This window comes from Myxine glutinosa, chromosome 8 (genome assembly GCF_964187855.1).
Source record: "Myxine glutinosa chromosome 8, kmMyxGlut1.1, whole genome shotgun sequence".
NCBI lineage: Eukaryota > Metazoa > Chordata > Myxini > Myxiniformes > Myxinidae > Myxine > Myxine glutinosa.
In genome coordinates, this window is record NC_136268.1 from 134,965,430 (window position 1) to 134,986,784 (window position 21,355).

Below are 21,355 nucleotides of genomic sequence, written 5' to 3' on the forward strand. Positions count from 1 at the left end.
TACCTCGGCTTACGAGTTTAAATCCGTTCCGTGACGGAGCTCGTAAGCCAAATCGCTCGTAAGTCAAAGCAATTTTCCATTCAAATGCATTGAAATGCTATTAATCCGTTCCAGCCTCAAAAAAAAAACACCAATTTTTTTTGTTAGGTGCTTTTAAATAACAAAAAATGTACTTTATAAATAACAAATAATGTATAAACAAGCACGACCTCGTATATACTGTACATATAACAAGAGAATGTAAAGAAATAAACTGGTTTTATTAAGCAGAGGAGAAGAGCATGCCAGGTGAGGTGTGCGTGTTGTCGACTTGGCGAGGCAGTACGATCGTACTCCTTCTACGATATGTACGATTTTGAAGCAGAAGGAGTCCATAAAGGCTATAACGCCAGCCAAGGGCGTTACGATTATTTCAAAGCTCCGGACCTCTATCCATGAAGATATGGAGAAGTTGTTGTTTGTGTGGTTGAAGGAGAAGCAGCTCGCAGGAGATACCGTGACCGAGAGCATCATGTGTTTGAAAAGATTGAAACTCGGATATCGAGCACGGACCACGAGGTGTTTTTTCTTTTTTCTTAATCTCGGTTTCAGTGAACTTTTGCTCTGTGCTCACGTGTACTGTACCTGTACCTGTAATGGTACGTCAGAGGATGGCACCTGTTGTCATCATATTAAGTGCAAGATGTTCTGCATCGTAAGTTGGTACACCGTGGTCTTTCGGCGGTGTTTAAGCCGGCCGTCTTGGCTTCTGTCACCATTGGCATTGAGTCTTTCGATGTAGGTAGGGTCGTTGTGTGCCGGTGCCTTGGCCGAATTCCTTCATTGCTGCATTGTTAGCTCACCTGGTTTTTTATACCACATCTTTGGTTATCGGACCAGCGAATGACGTCATCTCCTCCAAAGTATGGCTTATTCTCACTTGTCTTGGACGATCTTCTACTTCTAGCCTTCCACCGTGCATTTGGTGTCCACTGTACTTACTGTACAGTGCCTGGTAAAATTGATGTAATGGGTTTTTGACCGTCAACGCCATGAACCGTCATGAACCGTCATGAACCGTCATGAACCGTCATGAACCGTCAACCGCCATGAACCGCCATGAACCGTCAACGCCATGAACCGCTAACACTCAAAAGCCCATTTATCGCGCCTTATAAAGCAAAACGCAAACCGAAAGCCCATGCCTCTCAAGCGAGGCGTGCTTCCGTGGTCACGTGATCCACAGGTGTAGCTCATTATACCCGCACGCGCGACACGCTTTGGCGGTCACGTGACCAGCCACTCTGGAGGCGGGGATCCCCGCCGATGACGTCACCGGCTGGAGCAAGGAGATTCCTCGCTCATGTATTTCGACGATTGCGTGTTTTATATCCAAGCAGAGATGCTTTCACGGCAAGATAACCGCGTGACCGGAACCGGAAGCCACAACCGGAAAATTCAAAAAAATAAATTTTTTGAGCTCGTACATCGGATCTCGGCTCGTATCCCAAAGCAACAAACCGCTCTCGAGCGACGGCTCGTATCCCGAAAAACTCGTACGTTGGGGCACTCGTAAGCCGAGGTACCACTGTATATATTATATATATATACATATATATATATATATATATATATATATATATATATACATATATATATATATTACATACATATATATATACATACATACATACATACATACATACATACATACATACATACTTGGCATTTAATATGGAATATTTTTTTGTGGGGGTGAACTTACTTTTTAAGATGACTTAGAACCAAAAGTTCATTGGAATTATGTTGACATTATTCTCGATTTGGTAAATGTGACCTTTAAAAGAAACCTGTGATATAAACCTGTTATTGACTTCTTGCTGCGACAGACAATCAGTGACATGGTTCTTTTAACAAAGAAATCACCGAAGCGTAATAGAAACTCACCAGATTGATATACAGAGGTCAGAAAGTAAACCCGTCAAGAAAAAAAAAAATATTCCATATTAAATGCCAAGTCTGTATATATATGTAGATATAATATATATATATATATATATATATATATATATATATATATATATATAATATATTATATATATATATATATATATATATATATATATATATATATATATATATATATATATATATATATTGTCGTGTGCCGCCTTTGATGAAAATCAGGCGGTCACGGAAGGCGATCGCGAAGGCCTTAGCTCTTGAGGCGAAAACTCAATGGCGGAGTCGAAGATAGAAAGCTATACACAATTGCGCAGGATGGAGGGGCGGCGCAAAACCCCCTGCAGTCTTACATGTTCTCGGGGCGTCTCCAATGCTGCTGCAAATTAAATGAATCACACGGAAAACTGCATTCAAATATACACAGAAAATAATACAAGGATTTATTAACGGTTCCGAGAACAAAGAAATGCCACGCTATGATGCTCTAAACCCCCTATATGGAGTATTCTTACTCGACAGACTTATTTAACAAACAACAGGGCAGACGACGAAATGAACAAAGCGGGTGTGTGTGTGGTGCGTTCTTAGCTTTGCTCGCTCGGGAGCGTGGCGTGGAGATAGTGCAGGCCTTGGACAGCTATGCCCCGACACGGGGGCGTGAGGGGGGTCTCCCCGACGCGACTCGCTCGTCGGCCCCTGGTCCTCTCACACCACGACTCTCGAACGCTCGCTCCGTCCGGAGGACCATGGTTCTTGGGGCTGTCGTCTCTGCTCGGCGCTCTGGAGATGGTGGGTGGTGGTTGGCGAGTGGTACGTGCGAGGACACGAACGGGGCGAACCTCGGCACAACCGTCATCCACGCAAGCACGCGATCCGATCGCAGGGAAGATGGGAGAGAACAAAGGCAGGAAGGAACGAGAGGGAAATGTCCAGCGCACTCGATCACTACTGAATTCTCTGAGCTCCCCGAAATGGCATCTGCTCTGCCTCGTGTCCAACTCCGAACTTTCTTCTTCTTCTTCGTGTCGTCACTTCCCTCACGTCACCGTCCCGCCCTCTCGTGACATCCATCAGTCCGCCTTCCCCCATGAGGTCAAAAGAGCTGCCCCCTTTTCATCGTGTCTTGGCAGGCGTGTCTCAGCCTGCCCGTTTTGGTTGGTGTTATGTTATTGATGTGAAAGGGAAGGGAATTAATTAATGTGCGGGCGTTAGGGCATGAATTCCTACTGTCTAGGTGCGGTGCCAAAAGGGACATTGGATTGACCACAGAGGTGGTAAAGCACACAAAGTTACCCTTATCGCTCCTGACGACTTAGCACTTCCTGTCCTCGTACAGGAAACACTTATGAATTATCCCGACATACGCCTACACATACAGGTACATCGTGGGTTCTAGCTATCCCGACATCCGGGAGCATTTGACCTACACAGATCTACCTACATCTATGTATTCCTCTACCCCCCTGACATATCAATATATATATATATATATTATATACTGTATATATATATAGTATAATATATATATATATATATATGTATGTATGTATGTATGTATGTATGTATGTATATATATATAAATACTGTATATATATACTGTATATATATATATAGTATATACGCCAGGGGGGTTGACTCAGCCTGTCATCCTTCCGAGGTCGGCTAATTGAGTACCAGTTCACTGGTAATTCCCTGTTTGTCGTAAAGGCGGCAAAAAGGGTTGGCGTCAGGAAGGGGCATCCGGCCGTAAAACATTGCTTCAAAAAGGGGACCAAAAAACAACAACAACCACGGTTCCCGAAAAAGGCCAACCCCCGCTTTGCGGGGAAAAATGGCCTCTAAAGGTGGTTATATTTTATTTTTTTTATTATATATACTGTATATATATATACTGTATGTATATATGTATATATATATATATATATATATATATATATATATATATTATATATATATATATATATAATATATATACAGTGGAACCTTGACTTACGAGTTTAATTCGTTCTGTGACCGAGGTCGTAACTCAATTTGCTCGTTTCTCAAATTAAATTTCCCCATTAAAATGCATTGAAATGCTATTAATCCGTTCCAGCCCGCCAAAAACCACACCAATTTTTTTTTTAAATATACAGTATATATAAAATATCTCGCGCTTTATATTTCACCTGTATGCAGCATACAAGTTGGCAGGGATGGCCTGGACTGGAGGTACGCACACTTGACTCTAAACTGTCCAGCCTGGGTTTGAATCCCGACCCAGCTATAACCTGTCATGGGTGAATCACAGGCAGAGGGTGATTCATCAATGTGTGTACCGCTAAACTGGGCGCCCCGTTTGCGTCCCATTAGTTGTTGGATGTTAAGGATCTCACCGTGTTTTCCACAAAGGGAAGGCGAGCTATCGCCGGCACTCTGAACAAGTTGTGGCCTGGCATGCTCTTCTCCTCTGCCGTTATATACGTCCTCCTCGGCATCTTTTTCCAGAAGAGCCCTGTCTCGTCACAGTTGAAGATTTGCTGGGGGATGTATCGTTCGGCTTCTATCAGTTCGGCAAAAGTTATAATAAAATCTTCAGCTGCCTTCACATCCGCCTCACCAAGTCGACAACACGCACACCTCGCTCATGTTTTTCGACGATTGCGTGTTTTATATCCAAGCACATCATCCTCTTCTTCTTCTCAGTACCGTGTTTTCCACAAAGAGAAGGCGAGCTATCGCCGGCACTCTGAACAAGTTGTGGCCTGGCATGCTCTTCTCCTCTGCCGTTATATACGTCCTCCTCGGCATCTTTTTCCAGAAGAGCCCTGTCTCGTCACAGTTGAAGATTTGCTGGGGGATGTATCGTTCGGCTTCTATCAGTTCGGCAAAAGTTATAATAAAATCTTCAGCTGCCTTCACATCCGCCTCACCAAGTCGACAACACGCACACCTCGCTCATGTTTTTCGACGATTGCGTGTTTTATATCCAAGCACATCATCCTCTTCTTCTTCTCAGTTATAATAAAATCTTCAGCTGCCTTCACATCCGCCTCACCAAGTCGACAACACGCACACCTCGCTCATGTTTTTCGACGATTGCGTGTTTTATATCCAAGCACATCATCCTCTTCTTCTTCTCAGTTATAATAAAATCTTCAGCTGCCTTCACATCCGCCTCACCAAGTCGACAACACGCACACCTCGCTCATGTTTTTCGACGATTGCGTGTTTTATATCCAAGCACATCATCCTCTTCTTCTTCTCAGTTATAATAAAATCTTCAGCTGCCTTCACATCCGCCTCACCAAGTCGACAACACGCACACCTCGCTCATGTTTTTCGACGATTGCGTGTTTTATATCCAAGCACATCATCCTCTTCTTCTTCTCAGTACCGTGTTTTCCACAAAGAGAAGGCGAGCTATCGCCGGCACTCTGAACAAGTTGTGGCCTGGCATGCTCTTCTCCTCTGCCGTTATATACGTCCTCCTCGGCATCTTTTTCCAGAAGAGCCCTGTCTCGTCACAGTTGAAGATTTGCTGGGGGATGTATCGTTCGGCTTCTATCAGTTCGGCAAAAGTTATAATAAAATCTTCAGCTGCCTTCACATCCGCCTCACCAAGTCGACAACACGCACACCTCGCTCATGTTTTTCGACGATTGCGTGTTTTATATCCAAGCACATCATCCTCTTCTTCTTCTCAGTTATAATAAAATCTTCAGCTGCCTTCACATCCGCCTCACCAAGTCGACAACACGCACACCTCGCTCATGTTTTTCGACGATTGCGTGTTTTATATCCAAGCACATCATCCTCTTCTTCTTCTCAGTTATAATAAAATCTTCAGCTGCCTTCACATCCGCCTCACCAAGTCGACAACACGCACACCTCGCTCATGTTTTTCGACGATTGCGTGTTTTATATCCAAGCACATCATCCTCTCTTCCCTTGGCACTCAATTTCTTAGGACCCATGGTTAAAACTAAGAATTTTCCAAATAAACCAAATGCGAAAACAAAGCAGCAGCGATATACGGCAGAGATACTTGCACGGCAAGATAACCACGTGACGCGAACCCACCTGGTGGCGGGTGGCGAAAAGCTCGTAACTCAAATCTCGGCTCGCATCTCAAAGCAATAAACCGCACCGAGCGACGGCTCGTATCTCGGAAAACTCGTAAGTTGGTGCACTCATAAGTCAAGGTTCCACTATATATATATATATATATATATATTATATATATATATATATATATAATATATATATATATATATACTATTGTGTTCAAAAAGTATCCGACCTTTATTTTTCGTTGCGAAAAAAAAAGAAGCTAGGGAGGCGTTGATTGGTGCACGTATGTAGGCGATCCTAATGCACACGCGTGAATTTTTTTCCCACCTGCAGAAGCTGTCATTCGACGGCAGACCGCCGATTGAGTGAGGACATGTAAGTGAGCACCGTCGGATTTTCGTTTTTTGACAAAATGATGGAAAAACTTGAACAACGCTACTGCATCAAATTTTGTGTAAAGCTTGGCGATTCCCAAGTGGAAACGATCCGCAAGATTCAACACCGTTCATTCCATTATGAAGGAGGATTTGGGCTTCAGGAGAATCTCAGCGAAGTTCGTACCAAAGCTGCTAACGATTGAGCAGAAGCAACTCCGTTTGGAGATCGCACAGGACATGCTGGAGACTGTGAACAGCGATCCCAGCTTCCTCAACACAGTGATCACTGGCGATGAGTCCTGGGTTTATGGGTACGACCCAGAAACCAAGTTGCAGTCATCACAATGGAAGCATCCAACATCCCCGAGGCCAAAAATCACAAAATTTGATGCAGTAGCGTTGTTCAAGTTTTTCCGTCATTTTGTCAAAAACGAAAATCCGACGGCGCTCACTTACATGTCCTCACTCATCGGCGGTCTGCCGTCGAATGACAGCTTCTGCAGGTGGGAAAAAATTCACGCGTGTGCATTAGGATCGCCTACATACGTGCCCCAATCAACGCTCCCTAGCTTCTTTTTTTTACGCACGAAAAATAAAGGTCGGATACTTTTTGAACACACTACGTATATATATACAGTATATGAAATTATATAAGTTACTTTTTATGTGCAATACTCTATTTATGTGGACTGCTCTTACTATATGTGGACAATATATTATCTTCTTATTGTAGCTCAAGATAAGTGGACAGCCAGACAATGACACATTTGAGCATTTGGTGATGCTTGCTTATCATTGCTTGGACTTTGTGGAGAAAGAGAAAAAAAAAAAAAACACAAAAAAAAAAAACAAAAAAAAACAAACAACAACAACAACAAACAAACAAACAAACAAACAACACTTTACAGTGTTGTAACCTTGTGCACTAATAAGGCATTGACTAACATCCTGTCCAATAATGTAACAGAGTGAATACGTTTCCATTAATAACTAGCAGGGGTATCCGCCATCCGGCATTGCCAGGTGCCGTTCTAATCCTGTTGGTTTTTTGAAGGAATTTTTTTTTTCAATTTTCTTTTTGTGGATGTAAAACATTTCCTCTATACCCACCAAGGAATGCGGTCGGGCATCATTTAATGTTACATTTTATCTAGTTACCAAGGCTTCGGTCCTATAAAGTGATTTAAAAAAAATTCAACCTTTTTTTTTTTTCCAAAATTTTCCAAACTTTTTTAAAAATGCCTAAACACTCCTTGGCACTCACTGATGAACCTCTGAAAGTTTGACCAAAATCCGTTTGGCCATCACTGAGAAAAACGATGACACTGACACAGACACTCATCTCTCTTATAATGTTGTTATGTTTGTGGGGGTAGATGATGAATCTCAAAGGAAAGTTAGGAATGTGTAAGTTTTAGTATGGACCGTGTGCCACGAGGAAGAAGCCCACCTCGATGTAACTTAGTAGGGAATCTGTACAGAATAAGATTGTATATGTGTCTCCATATGAGGGGCGGAGCTATGCTAATTGGGTAGGGCTCAAGGATAACCCCCAGTGTGCAATTGCCCTGTGATTTTTCCCTTCGTTTTGCAATAAAAAGGGCCGCCATTACAACAACCCTAATCGCTGACAGTATGACCGGACATGCCGATCGGCAAAGGAACCCCGCCCAGCCGAACTGCCGAACGACAACTAGACTCCACCCCCCCGACGACGTGTAACGAGGAGGCCGCACCCCAGCCTTTGTGATTGGTGGACGCACGATGGGATGATTGAGTGGCGCTCGATGATTGGACAGAGTGTGAGGTCATCGTCGAAGATTCGAGAGCTAGAGCAATAAAGACGCGGTCTGGCCATCTTGGTCTCACTTGTCCTGAGTTTGGGTATGGGTGGCCGCATCTCTCTATCTTCCTCTCGTGTTGTCTTGGTCACACTGGCAAACGGCTGTGGTTGTGCTGCATCCTTTCGTGAAGCCTTGGATAGAAACGGAGGAAGAAGAAGCCGTCCCGTCGATCTCTTTCTCTCGGTGCCTTGGTGGAAGGCGGGCGTGGGTCGTGCTGGTTTGGTTTTGGTCATGTGTGCGCCTGTGAGGAGGAGGAATATGGTGGCGGTTTGAGGAACACTTTGCGCGTCGGTCGGAGGGAGACAAAAGCGAAAGGGGATTGGCCACACAAAATCACCTCACGTTCGTGGCGACTCGAAGAGGAGCTTCGCGCCATCTGGCGATTTTCCAGCGCGCTGCTGTGGGCCACTTTGTGCTGCTGGCTTCATTTGACACCCTCACTTGAACAATAACGCTGAGTGCCGGCACGATACCACTAGTGCCGGTCCATAGGGTGAAAATACCCTATCAATACCATTTTATTTTCATTATATTTTCCCCTGTTTGTATACGATTTCTGAGTGGAGGGTCCCTCATTTAGGAATTTTAGTTTACCTCACCTTTTGTTGTCCTTTACATTACTGTAATTTTTTTTTTATTTGTTGAATTTTACTTTCTGTCCTGGTTTGTTTCTTTGTTTTGTGGGTTCGGAATAAACCCGTGTGTTTCCGATCAGATAAGGCCTCGAACCTTCCCGCGCGCACCAGAAATAATCCTGCCAAGTTCGAAATCCGCCTCAGAGTTGAAGGTCGTTTCGGTCATTCGTCCTCTTGGGGTCTTAACCCCGGCGACGTGATCGTATCGATGTTGTCATTTTAACATGCCAGTCTCATACTACTTTGTAAAATTACACCATGAATCATCTAAAATACCTTTTTTGCAGGGTTTAAAAAAATATATTATATTTTTAAAATATATATATATTATTCTTTTATAACATGCTCAAAATGTCGCTTTTATAACATTCTCATTTTGATACATGCAGGGATTCCGTGGGGCAGATGGACCCCCTGGCCAAAAAGGCAATTTGGTACGTGGTCCTTTCGAATGGTGTGGTTAAGCTCGATTTAATTTGCTTCCTTTGTTCTTTATAAACAGTCTAATGTTAAAGTGTCCACTCTCCAACATCTCTCATCCATCAATTATACGAGTCTTGATCTCTGTATAACGATAGCAATAGTTGGAGGTAATTTTTGATCACAATTTCGCCATTACTGTTATTGCTCAATGTGTGTTGGAAACTGGAGAAAAGATGTTACCAGGTATTGAAAGTCTGATTTTGTGTCAGCCTGATCTTGAGATTTGGCAAGTTTCAAAAAGAGAAATACATGCGTTCAGAATTTTGTGAAAGGAGGCCTGAGGTTGCTTTCAACTGGACTACATGTTTTAGCTGAGAAGGAAAGCTCCTTTGTCGCAATTGGCTCTTCACGAACATCAGTGAGTGACGATTTTCATACAGAGAGAATGCCAAAGGAGAGACAGAATGAGCTGTTGAAAAAGTTTGAGTTTGTGTTGGAGTTCCTTTTGCAAGGAATTGTGGGTAGTTTGCCCTTGTCAGTACTTTTGTATCATTAGATAGAGCTTATTCTATCATTTCTATCAATATAATATCTGTGCTCGAGCATTAATTACGTTGACGTTCCATTGCAGAGATATATTTTATGGTCTGTATCTCATGTAGACCACATTGAGACCTGGTGGCGAGTCTCCAAAATGAGGTCTCACTTTGTTACTCACATGCGTCTATTCGTCTGACTGCTCACACAATAACCTAAAATGAAGCTGAGATATATCCCACATTGCCTCGAAATTCGTCAAGGAAGAAGCGATTACGTTTTGGTACAATTCCACAGTTGTCTACTGGAGGTGTCAGTTTTGAATATTCAGTTTTTAGCTGCGACGAGCAGCTCTATGAGAGGACCGTGTTGTTGTTCTTGTTGTTGGGGTGCCTTTTTGAATTGCGCATGCGCATACACTCGGACGTGTGTTGGAATGAGGCAAGAACATATTGCAACGGATATCCTCATGATTCTACACGTCGCAGCTGGTGACCACACTGTGGTCATTTTTCTCTTGTTCAATAACGACTCAAGAATGATAAGAAGGAAGGAAGGTGACATTCTGCACGCTGCTTTATTCTGAGTGAAAGCAGAGGTGATTAAATGTTGTGGCAAGTCTAGTGGTTTAGCGATGCCCTTAGGTTCAAGTATACACATATTGACTCGATAACACTAAGTAGGAGAATCGCACACCACTTAAGTGTGATATACAGCAGAGTTTGTTAAATCTGGTGAATTTTCATGATACAGTGAAGGTTATACAGGTTTCAGTACAAAGTGGTCTCGCTCATCAGTTCGGCTCTGCTGTAGTTCACACTCGAACATTGTGCATAATTTGATATCTCAAAATAAGGTAATGCCACAATTCAGTCGAGTCGGATAAGGAATAACCTTTTTTTTGTTTAAATGAAACCGATGTTTAACGAAATTTTTGTTTTGTTTCTTTCATGCAATTATTACTGAATGCATGTTATTATGATCTTTAATTGGATAGTAAATGTCCATCTCTACGTCAATCCAACAGGGTCCACAGGGTGAACCTGGTCCTTCAGGTCAACAAGGCATGCCAGGATCACAGGTTTGGGATTTTTTTTCCCCGTTTCATCCACGCATTACACTACGGTATTTGTCCACACTTCAAACTTGGCACGAGTTAAAGTGTTAATGTTGTGGTCATTTAACCATACTTTTATCATGAGTAATCACCTGATTGGTCCCATGACCTTGAAGGTTGTTGCGGTGCAATTTTGGGCAAGTGAATAGAGGCAAATAGGCAAATAGACCAGGCAGTGCCCAACTCGTCTCCAGTTTAGGTTACTGCAGGAATTTGACCAGGACAACGGCACATGATGGCCTACATTTTACAAAAGGTATAATGCTGTAGATCTGCTGTATTTTGGTGTTTTGTCAATTGTTTTTCTTTGTTGAATTGATTAAAAAAAAAAATTGGGGGTTTTTTGTTTTGGGATTTTGTCAATTGTTTTTTGGTTGTTTTTGTTTTTAAATTAAATGAAATAATTTGAAATTAAAAATTTTAGTTGTTTTTATTTAAATTTTTTATTTTAATTTATTTTTTTTGTGGGGGGGGGGGGGTGGTTCTTTTGGTATTTTGTCAATTGTTCTTTTGGTTGTTTTTTATTTATTTATTTATTATTATTATTTTCAATTTTTGATTTTTTTTTTTTTTTCCTTGGTTTTTCTTTTGGTATTTTGTCAATTGGTTCAATGTCTACAAGCCAACCAACCAATACTGGCAGATGAAATCCCATCTTAATATTACTCAATGCCACCCAATGCACGGCATATTCATTGATGCAACTGCCTGCAAATCACGACATGATGGTTTACAGTCGGGTCTGGAATCAACTCCAGTCAATACAGCCCAAAGGATGGCACGCAATCTCTGAGCTATCCTTTGAGCTCATACTGAAACATACAACCTTGGATAACACATTTTTCTTCAAATTCAAAACTAGACAATAAAATGACTCGAAAAATGTTAAAAATGAACGAAATGTAATGCACATACCAAATTGCTATCGCAGACGTGATCATTTAACATTACTATGGGAGTAATGATAGTAATTTAACATTACTATGACTTGCAAGAAGGCAAGAATTCTGGTTACGACAGGAGAGTAACAATGATTTTGATTGAAATTATTGGCCGCTTTGTTTGTCTTGGGTACTGCTAGAATTATTTGTTGTCGTCACCTGTTTCTCGATAAAAAAAAGAGGATTATTGCACAGAAAAATGAAACACTCGTTGCTTGGATAGGCATCAGCCAATCAGGTGCCAACATGATGGCATATGCTTGCCTTCTGTTGAGTTTCATACCAAGGGACCTCCTAATTGGTCAATTGTGCAACAACAAAAAAACAACCACCTTTGGAGGCCATTTTTCCCCGTAGAGCAGGTTTGCCTTTTTCGGGCACCGTGGTCCCCTTTTTGAAGCAATGTTTTATGGCCGGATTACCGGATTTATGTTACTGTCACCTCTTTCAACCTCCACACCTTCATTCTCGGTTGGTACTTCACAAGAGCTCGGCGGGTGAAGTACCAACCGAGAATGAAGGTGTGGAGGTTGAAAGAGGTGACAGTAAGGGAGGCATTAAAAGAGAGGCTGAGTAGGGTAGAGGATGATGTGGTTGAGCTTGAAAGTGGTTGGATGTCAATGAAAGCTAGTCTGTTGGGAGCCGTTGGTGAGGTATGTGGATGGACAAAAGGACCACCGAGGCACTCGGAAACATGGTGGTGGGATGTTGAGGTTGGAAAGAGGATTGACGAGAAGAGGAAGAAGTTCAAAGAGTGGCAGAAGGCGAAGGGTACGGGAGCAGAAACAGCAGAGCATGAAAGTTATAAGGCAGCCAGGAAGGCTGCAAAGAAAGAGGTAGCAAAGGCGCAGGAGGCATGTAGGAAAATGTTCGGAGAACGCTTGGATTCGGAAGAGGGTCATAAAGCAGTATTCAGGATTGCAAAGCACATAGCGAAAGAGAGGTGTGATGTGATGGGGGTGAGTTGCTTGAAGGATGAAGTGGGACAAATCGTTGTCGACCCAGATGGAATTAAAGGAAGATGGAAAAGATATATGGAAATGCTGTTGAATACAGAGAATGAATGGGATGGCAACATAGAGAGTAACCCAGTTTTAGGACCGGCAGAGAAGATAACTGAGAAGGAAGTTGAGGAAGCGATAAAAGCAATGAAGAGTGGAAAAGCGGGAGGGCCGACGGGAGTTGTGGGAGATATGTTGAAGGCAGCAGGAAGTTGGGGTGTGAAGAGAATGACAGAGATCTGTAATCTGGTGGTGAAAGAAGGCCGCATTCCAGTGGATTGGGAACTGAGTACCCTCGTCCCTTTATACAAGGGGAAAGGTGACCCTCTGGAGTGTGGCTCGTACCGAGCGATAAAGTTATTGGAGCATGGAATGAAGGTATTGGAAAGGGTGTTGGAGAGGAGGATAAGGAAGAAAGTGAAGATCGACGAAATGCAGTTTGGATTTATGCCAGGAAGAGGAACGACAGATGCGCTTTTCATTGTGAGGCAGTTGCAGGAGAAGTACATGGATAAGAGGAAGAAGTTGTTTTTTGGGTTTGTTGATCTGGAGAAAGCATTCGATAGGGTTCCACGCAAAGTATTGACATGGGCATTGAGGAAGTTAGGAGTGGAGGAATGGTTGATCAGAGTAGTGATGGCAATGTACAAAAGAGCACGCACAGCTGTAAGGACGAAGGACGGGAACAGTGGTGAGTTTGAGGTGAAGGTGGGAGTGCATCAGGGGTCGGTCCTAAGTCCACTACTATTTGTAGCTGTGATGGAGGTGCTGGCTCAGACCGTAAAGGAGGGTTTTCCGTGGGAGTTGTTGTATGCAGATGATCTGGTGTTGATTGCGGAAAGTATGGATGGACTGAAGGAAAAGATGAACAAGTGGAAGGAATGTATGGAGATAAAAGGTCTAAAGGTGAATATCGGAAAGACAAAGGTGATGGCAAGTGGTAAAGCATGTGGTGAGGTGGAAAGAACTGGGAAGTGGCCGTGTGCTGTGTGCAGGAAGGGTGTCGGAGTGAACTCCATTCAATGTACAATGTGTGCTGAGTGGGTTCATAAAAAATGTAGTGGTCTGAGAGGGTCATTAACCAGTGTGGCAGCTACATTCAAATGTAAGGTGTGCACAGAGGGAGCTGCAGATGGAGGAAATGTTGAGTTGGATCTTGGAGACGGCGTGAAGCTGGAAGGTGTGAAAACATTTTGCTACCTTGGAGACATGCTGAATGGAGAAGGTGGATCAGACTCGGCAACGGTTGCTCGAGTGAGATGTGCATGGAAGAAGTTTCGGGAACTGAGTGGCGTGCTGATGAGGAGGAGAGTGTCACTGAAGCTGAAGGGAAAGGTGTATGCTGCATGTGTGAGAAGTGTTATGATTTATGGGAGCGAGACATGGGTAATGAACGTAGAGCAGCAACGAAGGCTGGAAAGGGTGGAAATGCGAATGGTTCGATGGATGTGCGGAGTATCGTTGAGAGAGAGGAAGACAAATGATGAATTGCGAAAGATGATGGGAATATTGCCTGTGATTGATGCTGTGAAGAGGAACAGGTTGAGATGGTTTGGTCATGTATTGAGGAAGGATGAAAGTGACTGGTTGAGAAGAGTGATGGAAGTTAATGTAGAAGGAAGTAGAGGATGGGGAAGACCGAGAAAGACTTGGCTAAAGATGGTGGAAGAAGAAATGCGGGCAAGGGGGTTAACAAGGAGAGATGCAGAAAATAGGGCAAAATGGAGAAGATTGTCATGGGGACCGCAAGGCTAACCCCCGCTCTAGCAGGGAACATGGCCTTAAAATGCATGTTTGTGTGTTTTTGTTTGTTTTATGGCCGGATGATCTTCCTGCCGCCAACCCTGTTGGTCACCTCTTGCAACACACAGGGAATTACCCGACACACAGTGAACTGGTACTCAATTTGCCAACCTCAGAAGGATGACAGGTTGAGTCAACCCCCCTGGCGTTAATTCAGCGATCGACCGGGATTCGAACCCAGGATCCGAGGATCCCAAGCCGGCACCCTAACCACTAAGCCAACACCAGACTTAATTGGTCAATTGCACATGAAGATTAATTGGAGACTATTATTATTCATGGTGGCGGAGATTATTTATACTCGAGATAAAATTCTGAATTTTGATGTTGAGCTTCTCCAGATAAAATGTTCATGTCAGGTGGGCATTTTGCTTGTTCCCAATGGTCAATAGTGTTTGTACATTTGATCGCTGAGGGGATTGGAGTCTTTCTTTGAAGGAAATCAAGAAAGTGCGCCACTTGGAGACGTTTCACCTCCTGGAGAGTGAAATTGTGCTGTTTCAAAGCTTGTTGTTTTAGAAGTGCTCATTTGAGTCAAGGATGTTCAGGTAGCTGCAAGAATCAATGCTGTTTGCTGAGCCCACATATTGCTGAAAATGATTAAAGAGTGGTGACCCCATAAACATTGTGGTTTTTTGTTAGGAGCTCTGCCACATCAGATTACGCAATATAAATTATCGGATCAAGGTGCTTATCTGAGGATTTCTGTCCCACTTGAGCTATGGCGAGCTTGTCCTCTCATTGACACAAATGACGATTCTTTGACCTTCCATTTGTTAAGTTTTCCATAGTTTGGAGTTGCTCCATTGTCAAACTGCCTTCACCACCAATATCCTGCTGTCCTGTGTAGAGGAACTAAAATGCTGAACTTTGCTCACTCCATAACTTGCCTTTATTACTAACTCGCAGGAGTACCTGGCATTGCCTGGTACCTGGCCTGGTACCTGGCCTGGTACCTGGCCCTTTCTAATCCTGTTGGTATTTTGAAGAAATCTAATTTTGTTTTTTTCAATTTTGTTTTTTTTGGGGGAAGGGGGCAAACCTTTTATGTGCCCATTGTTAAATATGCAAATTAAACATACTCATTGATCATGAACCATGCTCCATTGCTCCATACAGAGTGTTAGTGCTACTGAAGCAATGTCTTTGGCGAAGGTTACAATGCTTGGAGGGGTCATCACTCCAACACAGATACTTAATGCGTCGTTCTTAATAATAACCTTTGTTTCAAAGATAGCAAAGCCATCAATTATTAAATGTAGATAACGCAGCATAGATAAGTAATGGTTTGGCAAAAGAATATAGTGAATAATTTTTTCTGATATCATCTAACACTCATGCAACACCTGAAAACAGTCACATGCAGGGCTCATGTCTTCGAGGAGGAAAAGAAAATTGCACTCATGTCCGAAGGAAGCATTTCAGTTTGGAATTTTAAATATGAAATAGGCAAAGTGTTCTGGGCCCTGTGATTTTCTGGTCTTCATTAATGATCTCTCTGACTCTCTGGAAAATCCTCTCTATCTTTTTGCTGATGACTCCACCCTCTGCCGCTCTGTCTCTTCCCTCAGATCGGCCTTTCACTCTCGCAATGCATGCAGGTTGGTGGTCTTTCTGTCTTCTACTGCCTCCTCTCTGGCCTTGCTCCCCCTGCTCTGTCTGTGGTCTGTCCCTCAAATATTCCTGCAGGACGCACAAGATCTGCCAGCAACCCTCTTCTGGTGAAACTGCCAAAATCACGACTCTCTGCTCACCTTCACTCTTTCATTCACCTTCAAAACCTTCATTCCTCTTTTTTTCCCCACCTCTGGAACAAACTCCCACAATCTTTTCAATCCCACTCCTCCCTCCAGGTCTTCAAAACAGCTGTTCACCACCATCTCTTATCTTCCTCCATCCAAAACCTTAATCTTTTCTACCCCATTAATCCACCCCAAATCCACCTCCTTCAAATTCCGGCTTTTCCCCCTGAAAATCATTGTTGAGTCCATCTTGTTTATCCCATCTACCCTGCCTCAGCCCTCTCAAAATTCCACGAAATTGGAATTAAAATGGCGGTGTGCGGAGTCAGCCACCGTACCGCTGTAATGACATCAGACGTAATCACATCACCCTGTCATGTGACCAGATCCTCAGCTCTGATTGGTGTACATTTGAGGGGACATACAGTCACGTGAAAAAGTAAGTACGCCCCATGTAAAGTTTTGACTTTTTGAACATATTTCAACATACAGCTATTTGAGCTTCATTTCAATAATATTGATAGATAAAGGTGATATAAGATAACAAATATCATGAAACATTTACATTTTGTAGTCGATTGTATAATTTAAAGAAACATGAATGCAAATTTCGCATGTGGAAAAAGTAAGTACACCCTTGGCTCTTATAGGTAGTATTGCCCTCTTTGGCAGAAACAACCTAAAGTAGACGTTTCTTGTAACTGTCTACCAGTCTCTGACATCGACTGGGAGAAATTTTTGCCCACTCCTCCATGCAGAATTCTTTCAGCTGTGTGATGTTTGAGGGGTTTCTTGCATGCACAGCTCGTTTCAAATCCCCCCACAACATCTCGATGGGATTTAGATCCGGGCTTTGACTTGGCCATTCCAGAACCCTCCATTTCTTTCTTTTCAGCCATTCCTTGGTGGATTTACTGGTATGTTTAGGGTCATTGTCATGTTGCAAGGTCCACCTTCGGTTGAGCTTCAACTTTCCGACAGATGGCCTCACATTATCCTCAAGCACCCTCTGGTACAATGAAGAATTCATAGTGGATTCTATGATGGTGAGCTGCCCAGGCCCTGATGCAGCAAAGCTGCCCCGAACCATAATATTTCCACCACCATGCTTTACAGTTGGTATCAGATTCTTGTGGTCAAATTCTGTCTTTGGTTTTCGCCAAACATGTCCTCTGGTACTGTGGCCAAATAGCTCGACCTTTGACTCATCTGTCCAGAGCACATTGTTCCAGAAGTGCTGGTCTTTGCCTAGGTGTTCATTGGCAAACTTTAGTCTTGCCCTGATGTTCTTTCTGGACAGCAAAGGTTTCCTCCTGGCACACCTCCCATGTAGATCAAATTTGTGCAGCCTCTTTCTAATGGTAGACTCGTGCACTTTGACATCAACAGTGGCAAGAGCTACCTGTAGGTCCCGTGATGACATTCTGGGGTTCTTCGAGACTTCTTTCAGCATCTTGCGGTCTGCTCTCGGGCTGAACTTGCTGGGACGGCCTGGCCTGAACAAGTTGGCAGTTGTTTGGAATCTTCTCCACCTGTAGATGATCTTCCGGACAGTCGAATTATTGATTTCAAATTGTTTGGAGATCTTTTTAAATCCCTTCCCAGACTCGTAGGCATCTATAACCTTCTTTCTGAAGGCCTCGGAGAGCTCTTTTGATCTAGGCATGGTGATGCCGCACACTTCAACAACAAAGTGCAAGCCAAACTAAAATAAATGTCTGAGGTTTAAATAAGACAGGTTCCTCCAAGATCCTCTCTAACGATGTTCTAATCATTTGCACCTGAGCTGGTGCACCTGATTCTAATTTTCGGTATTTGAAGTAGTGATAAATGTGGGGGTGTACTTACTTTTTCCACATGCGAAATTTGCATTTATGTTTATTTAAATTATACAATGGACGACAAAATGTAAATGTTTCATTATATTTGTTATATTATATCACCTTTATCTGTCAATATTGTTGAAATTTAGATCAAATAGCTGTATGTTGAAATATGTTGAAAAAGTCAAAACTTTACATGGGGTGTACTTACTTTTTCACATGACTGTACATACGGATGGACAAACACTGTTCCAGACGGCTTTGCCCTATGTGCTACGCTGTAAAAACCGAGGCTAATTCCTTACTTCCGCGGTTACACCACTTATCATTGATTCATGAACCATACATTGCTTCAATCCATCAACTTTCCATTCATGCCATTGGGATTAAAGTGTTATGGTTATATTTACTATATTATTATTATTATTATTATGAAAACGATACGACTGAAACGATACACAACTGTATTAAGAAACCTGGGCTTAATTTGTCCGAAGCGGTCCGAAGGTGAGGCATTAAGCCAAAGGCCTATACGCACCATACCGTATTGTTGGAAGACCCGTAACGCCTATGCTTTCGATATTTGATGGTCATTTTAACAATCGGTTTGTTTGTGTTTCACACTGAATGAAAAACGTTAAGGTAGACAATGATGATTGTGATATATGACAGGTTCGACGATGTGTTCGGCCTGAATGAAATTGGAATTAAAATGGCGGTGTGCGGAGTCAGCCACCACCGTTCCACCGTAGTGACATCAGACGTAATCACATCACCCTGTCATGTGACCAGATCCTCAGCTCTGATTGGTATACGTTTAAGGGGACATACATACGGATGGCCAAACACTGTTCCAGACGGCATTGCCCTATGGGCTAAGCCGTTAAAATTCTACTAGCCGGATCCGGATCTTCAACAAAATCTAATCATTTCATTCTCGTGACATACACTACCTCCCCGCCAAATTTTGTCTGAATCCGTCCACAACGTTTTGAGATATCTTGTTCACAGAGAAACAAACAAACAAACAGACAGACAGGTGTGAAAACATAACCTCCATCCACCTTCGGTAGCAGAGGTAAAGACGAACTGTGACGATTCTGGAAAGGAATTTATGAAGATCAAAAAGAACACAATAAGGAGGCGGAATGGATCCGAAACCTGCAAAAGAAGAAGCAATATCTCGAGGAAATGCCACCAGTAATTATTGATGCAGAAAAGATAAGACAACGACAACTTCCAAGGAAATTCCTCACTATCCACAAAATGTTACGCAAAAATCAGTGCATCTCAAGAATGTACCAGCCGAGGAGGTGGTGGCCTGATGAAAATCGATGTAGTGCGCAGAGCAACGACTGTAGGATTAGCAGTGTACGTGATGAGCTCAACAGACTCCCAAATACAATTTTTGTACAAGCCTGAACACAAGAAAACAGAAAAGGTATCTCTCACTCACCTTGTAAAAAGCTTCCAAAAACAGGTGCGATTAGAAGATGTCACGTGCCAAACCGAAACAGCAACAAATACAGCTCCAACATAAAAATACATGATGAAATACCAGCAGATATATAGTGATAACTGAGAGAAATAAAAAAAAACAGGGGAATATAAAAAAGGGTTGGACAGATTGGTGATAGACAAAGAAGGAACACTGGAATGGCTCAGAAGAGGTCAGCTCAACTGGGACAGAGAATTAAACAAATCATAATAAATGCCCAAGACTAAGGACACTACACAAGTAGCTTTAAGAAGATGGCACATCTGCAGAAATTTCAATATCCCAGTTCCACAAAACTCAAGGAAACATGAACCAAAAGCAATGATTGAAAACAAGGACATCATGCTCACATATAACCTGATGATCCCATCCAGAGTGAACATAGAAAACAAAGCACTGCAACAGGACATTATTCAGGACCAAAAAGGAAAATACATCATTGCTGATTGAGATATCAGTATCCAGCGATTTTGGCCTAAATAATGCAGAAATCACAACCAAGGTCAAATACCAAGACCTCGAGATTGAAGTGAAAAGATCCTGGAAGATGAAGAGCACCAAAATGGTACCAGTGATAATTGGAGTAATGGGAATTATAAAGAAGAACCTTACAGAGATCTTAAAAACCATCCCTGGGAACATCATCACAAACAAACAACAGTTGGAGGCTGTATGGGGCGCAGGGACGATCCTGAGAAGAGCCCTTGGAACAAAACTCCGAGAACAACACAACATCAGCCCATGAATCGCAATCCTCCACCAAAGCGCGGTGGATACTTTGAGTCCTGGGAGGACACCGTTCCACCTTCTAAAACCAAAATTATGGAGATAACAACCAACGACAACACACACACACACACACACACACACACACACACACACACACACACACACACACACACACACACACACACACACACACACACACACACACACACACTGGGCAACACGGGACTTGACCTCTGTGCCTGCTGCCTATGCTCACAGAAGTCTTGTAATGAACTTGGAGGACCAATGAGGCTCGGGAAGTGGAGCCATCGGAAGTACTCCAGCGGCCATATTACCATGCCGATCATTTTGTAAAGAAACTACATGAAGAGTAGAAACTGATTGCTCTCAAAGACAGTTTTCATTTAAATTTGTGGACTCTCTTGAGTTGCTTGCTCCCTAACTGTGAAAGACTGAGTGATCATCACCGAGTCATTCATCCAGCATCAAGATGCTTGGACTTGTTGGACCAGGCAATGTGCAGTTAAAGGGACAATCACATCAAACAGAACACAGAAAAGCAACATCGATTACAAGTGCTTACTGTATTTACACTAGTAGTCCTGCCATTATAGCCACTTGAGTGTGAGCCACCATAAACTATGGATGATACCTGTTATTCTTTACTGAGAGAACAAGATCAGCTTGCTGTTCATTCATTGTTCTCACCTGGTGATGTAATCGGACTTCACAATAGCATTCAGAGATGCTCCAAATCAGTGCGAAGCTGTGATTATTGTCAACATTTGAATCAAACATATGTTCACTCAGCGAATCGATGCAGATCCTCCACATCTGCTACGCGGGTGCTTAATATCCGGGCTGCAATGTCCACCTTCATGACGTTAC

The 21,355-nt window shown here is 42.8% G+C and overlaps 1 protein-coding gene across 1 annotated transcript in view; it reads left to right on the forward strand.

Annotated features, from left to right (window-relative positions):
* Positions 1 to 21,355, forward strand: part of LOC137433197 (uncharacterized) — a 726,873-nt gene that overhangs the window by 328,263 nt on the left and 377,255 nt on the right. The window contains exons 17-18 of the mRNA XM_078784000.1: positions 9,243 to 9,287; positions 10,841 to 10,894. Coding sequence (XP_078640126.1) covers positions 9,243 to 9,287; positions 10,841 to 10,894 — 99 coding nt within the window. The remainder of the gene's footprint in view (positions 1 to 9,242; positions 9,288 to 10,840; positions 10,895 to 21,355) is intronic.